General features: G+C 54.5%; 1 protein-coding gene across 1 annotated transcript; it reads right to left on the reverse strand.

Annotated features, from left to right (window-relative positions):
* Positions 1–712: 712 nt before the first annotated feature.
* On the reverse strand, positions 713–3,676 carry LOC119283956 (xyloglucan galactosyltransferase KATAMARI1 homolog). The gene is made up of 3 exons (XM_037563292.1): positions 3,666–3,676; positions 2,505–2,742; positions 713–2,372 (listed from the first exon to the last, which is right to left on the reverse strand). Exons 1-3 carry the CDS (start codon positions 3,674–3,676, stop codon positions 879–881), a joined length of 1,743 nt encoding a protein of 580 aa, XP_037419189.1. The 3' UTR covers positions 713–878.
* Positions 3,677–8,705: the final 5,029 nt, after the last annotated feature.

Genomic DNA, 8,705 nt, shown 5'->3' on the forward strand with positions numbered 1-8,705 from the left:
CCAATCCACGAACATTTGATGCACGATGTTGGATGACAAAATAAATGTTCAGACATTTAGAAGTATTTTGTTGCACGGTGCTGAAGTTTCCTAACTGCATCCTGATTTGGGCTTTGGACGGCCAAAACTTAAGTATTTGTAAGTTGCTTTAGGACCTGCATCATCAACATGCTTCATGTCGCCTCACCCTCCTCAAGCCGCCACCTTTGCAGGTGAACCATAGCCCTCGGCCACCCCCTAACCCCGCCGCCTTCTTCAACTCTAGTGAGCACCGACAACACCGCATCCACGCCGTCCCCCACTCCATGTCACTCCCGGCTCGGCGTCGCCAAGGACACTGCGGCCCAATTCCAACTCAGGACGTGCGCGCTCTCCGGAAATCAAATATCAAGAGTTGTAAATTCAAGCGATTTACCAGTAATAAAAGCCAAAAATTTAATTAGTTGATGAAACCAATTCAGTCAGTCTGAGATTCACAAGGCTGTACCTGAAGCTTTTAAAACAACGAATCGGTCATTTTTCTAATATGACGATTCGTGTATTTTACCGGATACTAGAAGATTATGTGGGTTGATGTAAAAAACAGGGTCTGTCTAGAACACATCTAAATGTGCCATAGTTATTAAACATCTAAATGATCTAATGAAGCATGAATACAGTTTAGTCTCACACACATCTCAAGTATGAAGATCACACCACGCTATACCTTGGCTTACACGATGCTTCTTCTAGCACTGTTATAATCAATTACTGTAGATGACAAATTAGAAGATGTATGTATAATAAATTGAGTGGCACATATCACAAATTATAATATCGACTTGATCTACATTCTGTCAATGGATTCTGCATCTATTTTGGTTGGTACTACGAGTAACTTACTTTCTCCGGAACCTAAACATCTCCATGGCGTGACTGAACGACGAGTCCTCCCCCGCCGCCTCGGCCCGGGCCCTGGCCACTCTGTCGATGATCCCCTTGACGGCGACGTCGAAGGCGTCCTTCACCGTCTCCAGCTTCGACCTTGGGTCCGCGTACACCAGCCTGGGTATCAGCTTTATCACCTCGTCCCGCATCCGCTCCACCGTCTCCGGCGGGATCGCCCGGAGCACGGCCTCGATGCTCACGTTCCGCGACCGCACGCCGTCCTCCGGGATGAACACCGAGTACGTTTCGTGGTGCTCCGGGAGGTGCCACCTGTACTGCAGGTACGCCGACACCGGGTGGAAGAACACCGGGATGCAGCCGGCCACCATGGAGTCGAACGCCGACCGCCGCGTGTAGGAGTCGCCGGTGGGCTGCAGGCAGAAGGTGGCCCTCTGGAACAGCCGCATGATGTTGCCGGGGGTGTGGCACTGGCTGGTGCCGAACGCGCAGCCCAGCTGCCGGCACGCGTCGGAGGCCTCGCACTGCGCGATGATCTGCTGCCGGATGTTGTACGGGTTGTCCGGCCGCGGTGCGCCGACGAACGCTATCAGCGACCGGCGCTCCAGACCGCGCACCCTTTCCTGCCACCGGCGCACGTCGGCGTCGGACCTCGGGTGGAAGTAGGTCGGGTACGGCACAGCGTACTCCCGGCTATGGGGCACCCGTGACACCTCCAGCACCAGCACCGACATCTCCCGCCCGCCCGGCATGTTGAGCAGGTTGGTGCCCCAGCTCGGGTTCATGTTGTTGCTCCGCCGGAAGTCAAACCCCGTCCTGCCGGCGACGAGGAAGTGGTCTCTCCCGCCCGCGCGCGCCCACTCCGGCCGGCGCATGAGCCAGTCCGTGAGGTCGACCGACGCGGCGTCCCTGGTGGCGTTGTCGTAGCCCCAGTGGTAGCGCACGAAGTCGAAGCCGGCGTAGAAGGGGACGAAGACGGCGTTGGCGAGGGCGGAGTGGGTCGTCAGACACTCGTACTGCCACATCCGGTTGTGGAAGATGGCGTCGAGCGCGAACTGGTGGGTGCCGTACCAGCCGTTGTCGCCGGTGAAGTCCCCGTCGAGCGGGTCGGCGAGCGGGCGGCCCAGGCCGGCGTTGCTGACGAAGCCGCACATGTCGGGCCAGCGGTACTGGTCGCTGGTGTTCTGGCAGTCGCGGAGGATGTCGGCGTTGAAGCGCGGCGGCAGGTCGTGCACGTAGACGTACCGGCCCCGGCACGGGTCGGCGCTGGCGCCGTCCAGCACCGTCGCCCTCATTGCCCCGGCGCTGAGCGCGGTGAAGTGGTAGTAGAGGAAGGACGCCCACATGACGGTCGCGAGGACGAAGACGAGCCGCAGCGACTGGAACGCGGCGCTCCCCTGCGTGCTGCTCCTCTTGTCCGGGCCCTTCATCACCCCGTGCTCCCGGCGCGGCCGGCCACCGCTGCCCTTGTGCGCGGATCTGATCAGCTGGCAAACCATCCGCGAATCAGCCAAAAATAGCGAAAACGGCTAAGCAAACACGCACCCCCAGCAGAAGCGAAGGAGCGCAGGCAAAGCATCTACGAGGAGGAAAAAAAGGTAATTAAGCGGCATACTGACATTGGATACAAGCTCACCAGTCGCACGACAGAGCTCGCGGCGCCGATTTGCATGCCGCGGCGTGCAGCAACTATATATAGTACTCCAGAAACGGCAAGCAGATCGATCGACAGGAGGAAGACGAAGACTAGTATAGTTTATACTTATAAACCTAAAAATGGTGTAGATCGACGTCGCCGGGAAGTCGGGGCGATGAACGAGCGACGAGCCGCCGGGAGTGGCGGTGCGAAGGAGTAGACTTCACGCACGGTGGAGTTCGTGGGGGATTAGTTGACTGGGACACTGGGTGGTAGCTAGCCTCGTGGAGCTAGTGGTTGTTTCACTGCTAACCACCGTCTACATCGATCTAATACTACTCCTAGTTGATGGTGTTTTCTACTCACTGGTGCAAATTAATGAGCGCGGTTCGGCGTGCAGCGTTGACACTTGACGCTGGACAGTGGGAATTTTAGTACTAGCGCGCACATTAATTACGTGCTTGCTTGTTTAGGCTGGTCACAATGGACAAGAACATAAGTTAGTAACTTACACACTTCCCTAAACTATATTACTACCTCCGTAGTAGGTAGGAACATCTATGTAGTGTCATGCAACAATGTATTTATTAGGTTATAGACTCATTGTTTCTTGGAGTGTGTGATGTTTCGGTAACTTAGCTAGTTACCACAAACACCTCTCTCTTTATTAAATATGTGACACATAAGCAAAATTATATTGAAGTGTGTGTGTTACTCTTAAGTTCCTTCCCATTGTGATCAGCCTTAGCCATTGCTCTACTGGCCCAAGGAAGAAATTTGCATCCTCCACATGCAAGAAAAGAGAGAGGGGAAGAAATTTGGATCGAGCGTCGGTTGTACACTTGGGCTGTACTGCTCCTGCTTCAGGAGAAGGGAGGTGCGGTGCACGTTTGGTCAACAGAAGCTTGGAGATTAATCAAAGTAAACGCTAATTTCAATCTCCAAGTTTGTATTAATTAACAGTGCTCTGGCAGATCTTGCACCGACGGATCCCGTCGTCGAACCATGGATGGACGGTTCATTGCTGATGGACCACATCCAAGGCATATGAACTCTGACCAATCGGCGCCCGGCTACTAGTTTTTCCTCTTGTTTCAGATCGAGAGCGTCGGTTGCTGGTTAGTTTAAGATGAGACGGAGGCACCTGTCGTTCATTCCTGAGCTCTGTTCGGAATGCAGAGTTTCGAGATTCATACGTGATTCCTTGTCGGTTGCATCGATCAGGAATGACTAAGGGCATCTTCAGCCGTTGGCCTTTCACAAGGGGCAAAAAATCGTTCCCTGGGGACGCACCGGCGCTAAACCACGCACTGAGGGTGTGATGCCTTCCAGTCGCGGTCCCCCACAGGTTTTTAAAATGTTTAAATTTGGCGCAAACACAACGCAAACACGGGCGAGTTCGTTCAAATTTAAACATATTTTACAAAAAAAAGAAAAAAAAACTACCGCGGGCTACCCCCGCCGTCTCCCTCGCCGCCCGCCCACGCGGTTCTACATACCGAGGAGGAGGCGTGTAGAACCGCGTGTAGTCGCCGCCGCCGCCGTCGTCGTCGTCGCCCCCAGTTGGCGCGGCGGGTTGGACGGTCCGAGGGCATCGTCGTCGTCGTCGCTGTCGAGGACCACGACGCCGTGCTTGTCCTCGCGCCCACGCTTGCGGGCGGCGATCTCCTCCAGGGCCCGGCGCTGCCGGACCATCTCGTCGTGGAGGTAGTCGTCCCGCGCCCACCGCAGGGCGTCCTCGTCGGAGAAGCCACGCCGGGCTACCTCCTCGTACTCCGCGGGGAGGGCGGGCTCCGGCTTGGGCTCGACGAGGACGAAGCGGCCGGTGGGGGAGGCGTTGTCGCCGATGCGGACGCCGGATCTGCGGGTGCGCGCGCTGACAGGCGTGCCCTGGGGCTCCGGCTTGACGGGGCGGAGATGGAGGCAGGGGGAGCCGCCGGACGAGGAGGAGGATCCCCCGGTCTCCATGCGCCTCGGGGTCCAGGAGCTTCCCCGGCGGCGTGGGAAGGACGGGGGAGCGGGGTACTCGAGGCGCGGCGTGTTGCCGCCCTCGATGTACTCGAGGACGGCCTCCAACGTGCGCCCGGGCACGCCCCACCACCAGGCTCGACGCCGTTGGTGGCCTCGAGCTGCTCGGCGTGACAGCGGCGGAAATAAGGCTCCCAGAGCGGGCTGTCGGGGACGTACCGTGGTCCTTCCCTCGCCGCACGCGGCAGGGACGAACGGATGCGTGCAATCTCCGCACGCCGCGCCGCGCCGGTGGGTATCGGGGGCATCGGCACGCCGCCGGCGCTGATCCTCCACGCCGCGGGCACCCGCATGTCCGGCGGGACCGGGTACTCGGCCTCGAAAAGGAGGCGAGCCTCGTTCTCGTGAAGATGGTGGCGGCCGAAGCCGTTCGCCGCCGCGCCGTCGCCTGGGAAGCGCTCGGCCATGGGTGTGATGAACTGGAGACGGCGAGAGAGAGGAGAGGGAGGAACGACGACAGCGAGAGAGTGCGAGTCGCCGAGTGCGCTGGGGCGCGTCTTATATAGGCCGAGGCGCCGCCCGTGCGCGAGCGCCGTGAGTACGCGTGGCGGGCGAGGCAGGGCGAGGGACGCGCGTCATCCGGTCTTCACTGCGCCACCCGTGAGGCATCAATGGCGCAGGCTGACCGGCGCGGCAGCGCGGCAGCTTTGGCATTGATTTGCCGCGGGAAACGAGGCGATGAGGACGACGAAGGGGCGAGAAGAGGGTAGAGTCGCTGACGCGGCGGTCCCGCGGCTGTTTCGCGCCAAAACAGTTCGCCCCGGCACCCCCGGGTGTCCCCAGCGCACCGGTTCGGCCTGGGTCCGCCGGCGCTGTTTTCGGCCCAAGCCGGCGAAAATCGAGCTCCTGGGGGCGCGACTGGGCCGATTTTTCGGCGTCGGCGCAAAAAAACCGCCTGGGGAGGCCTTCCTGGGGGCGCGGCTGGAGATGCCCTAAGGGTCTGTTTGAATCCTTTCGAGCTTCTAACTTCACGAACTCCACGGTTGAATGGTTGGGCTCCAAGAAGCTGGATTCTTTCTCTTTTTTTTAGGGAAAGAAAAGTTGGATTCTTTAAGGTGAGCCCGAATGCGGTGCAAAAAACAAAAGCGATGTCGGCCCAGTTTCACTGAAAAGAAAATATGGAGTTCACCCATATTACGGCAGAATGCCACTGCCAAAGAAAACGGTTCAGCCGCTCCCACCTGAATCGGTATGTTTCTCCAAAGAAAGAGATAAATGAATACCTACATACCCATCTCCTTCAACAGGTCTCCCTCTCATAACCCTACATCCAGGGCATATTTATTCCCAAGGTGTTTTGGTGATTGATGACAATGCATTTGCGGACTATCGTGTGTCTCGAATATTTCAGATGTTTCATGACTAGGCACAAGACGGTTAGGAGCCCCTCGAAAATTATTGAAGAAGGCGTTTTTTACGTTCATTTTTTGGTGGATTTGAGTCGTAGGAAAGCCGTACTATTAAGAAGAGGTCCGCTTTGGAAAGGTTTGGGTGAAATCGTCACGTACACGTTTACTCCTCTTTGCATCGCCTTTCCTTTAGCACTTTGGAGCATCCTTCATTTCTTCTTGTTTGTGCGAAAAGTAGTTTTCCTATCTGTTGCTGTTCTGAGGCTTGCGGTAGTACTGCTCTTCGTAGCGGTAGTACCGCAGGCCCCTGCGATAGTACCGCATGCCTTTGCGGTAGTACCGCAGGTGGTCACGGTAGTACCGCTCCTTGGGATCCATAGTACCGTGAGCCCTGGTCCGGCACAACACCAGTAGCGGAAGTAGGAGCGGATGTAATTTTTTACATCCGCTCCCCGCGCGGTACTACCGCTTGCCTTCAGCGGAAGTACCGTGTCAGACTTTTGCACTATTTGGTATCCAGCGAAACTAGCCACGGACGTTTACTTGTCCACGGCCTTCCTAGGCCTGGTCCAACTCTGCCTTGCGGTAGTACCGCAAGGGTGTGCGGTAGTACCGTGAGGCCTTGCGGTAGTACCACTTGGCAGGCGCGGTAGTACCGCTTGTCGCGGGCTAGTTAAGTGGATAACGGTTAGATTTCTCTCTCCACTATATAAGGGGTATCTTCTTCTCCGAGTTGACCACCTCTTCCAACCCTAAGCTCCATTGTTGCTCCAAACTCCATTTCCGCCCGATCTCTCTCCCTAGACAACCAAACTTGTTGATTTTCTAGGGATTGGTTGAGAAGGCCTCGATCTACACTTTCACCAAGAGAAATTCGATTCCCCCCACCAATCCCTTGTGGATCTTGTTACTCTTGGGTGTTTGAGCACCCTAGACGGTTGAGGCCACCGCGGAGTCATATTCCATTGTGGTGAAGCTTCATGGTGTTGTTGGGAGCCTCCGATTAAGTTATGGAGATTGCCTCAACCTTGTTTGTAAAAGGTCCGGTCGCTGCCACCAAGGGCACCAATAGTGGAATCACAGTATCTCGCATTGTGTGAGGGTGTGAGGAGAATACGATGGCCCTAGTGGCTTCTTTGAGAGCATTGTGCCTCGACACCGCTCCAACGGAGACGTACTTTCCCTCAAAAGGAAGGAACTTCGGTAACACATCCTCGTCTCCATCGGCTCCACTCTTGATTATCTCGTACCTTTACTTGTGCAAGCTTATTTGTGTTATTTTCCTTGCTTGCTTGTGTGCTTGTTGTTGTTGCATCATATAGGTTGCTCACTTAGTTGCATGTCTAGACAACCTACCTTGATGCAAAGTTTAATTTGGTAAAGAAAAGTTAAAAATTGTTAGTTGCCTATTCACCCCCCTCTAGTCAACCATATCGATCCTTTCAATTGGTATCAGAGCCTCGTCTCTTTACTAAGGATTTTGTCATCCGAAGAGTATGGTTGACACCATAGACGGTGTGGAGGAGCACTCCGGTGTGAATCCGATCTCGTCTACGGGCGATGAGGGAACCTCGGTCTCTCGTGAGGAATTCAATGTGGCCTTGGAGACATTGGGAACCTCCATGACGACCGAGGTTGAAAGCATGTTTACTAAATTCATTGAAGGGCTTAAATTATCCACCACACCGTTGAAAGTGGGTGATCCCACTAACAAGGTGACGGATGCTAACTCCGACAAGGGGGGAGCTACTAGTGAAAAGGCTCCCTCCTCTAGTGGTAAAAATGGCACCGACATCTTTGCCCATGTGGAACCTCCACTTGTTTATGGTGGACCGATTCCTTCCACTCATTTGAATCATGCCGGTCCTCCCCCTAAGATTGTGAAAAATGAGGACTTTGATCCTTGGATCTATCGATTTAAGCGTCATTTAAATCATGTGAATACTAATCTTTGCAGAATCAATGAAGAAGGTTTCTATCCACATGACCGAAGCAACTTCACTCCAAGAGAAGCCACGGATAATCAATTCAATGAGAATGCTCTCTTCATCATCCAAGATGCAATTCCACCCGAAGATCTTCCTCACCTCCGGCCCTACGCCATAGAAAAAGATGCATGGCACCAAGTTGTTTCTCTCTACTGGGGAAGCGCAAGAATTCAACACTCCCACTATGAAATGGTGCAAGATGAAGCCGATGAGTTTGCTATGAAGGAAGATGAAGAACCTCGTGAGCTTTATCAAAGAGTAACCAAATTCGTGGTTTCACTCCGAGATCATGGGAGCAAGGACACGGATGACAATTGGATCAAGCGCAAATTCCTCAAGGCAATGATGCCTTGCCACAAGGCTATGTCCTCCGTCATTCGTCAAAGGCCGGACTTCCACACCTTGTCCTCAAGTGAAGTGTTGGATGAGTTTGTGGCTATGAGCATCTTGGACAAGATCGCGGACAATGCGGTGCTTCGATCTCAAAGGGCAAAGAACCCCAACCTTGCATTGAAGGCCAAGGTTTGTGTTGAAGAAGAAGAAGAAGAAGAGGAAGAAGAGGAAAGCAACCCCGAAGATACAAAGTATGCCTATCATGAACACATGGCACTTGCTTCAAGGCAATTTTGGAGCAAGAAAAACTCAAGGCCAAACTTCAACAAGAACATCTCAAGTGGCACGAAGAACAAGCAATGTCTGCGGACTTGCTATAATTGTGGCAGTGTGAGCCATTTTGTTGCGGAGTGCCCATATGAGAAGAAAGAAGACAATGGTGGCAAGCTCATCCGAAAGGACAAAGCCAAGTCTTTCCCAAACAAG

Source organism: Triticum dicoccoides, chromosome 4A (assembly GCF_002162155.2).
Source record: "Triticum dicoccoides isolate Atlit2015 ecotype Zavitan chromosome 4A, WEW_v2.0, whole genome shotgun sequence".
Classification (NCBI taxonomy): domain Eukaryota; kingdom Viridiplantae; phylum Streptophyta; class Magnoliopsida; order Poales; family Poaceae; genus Triticum; species Triticum dicoccoides.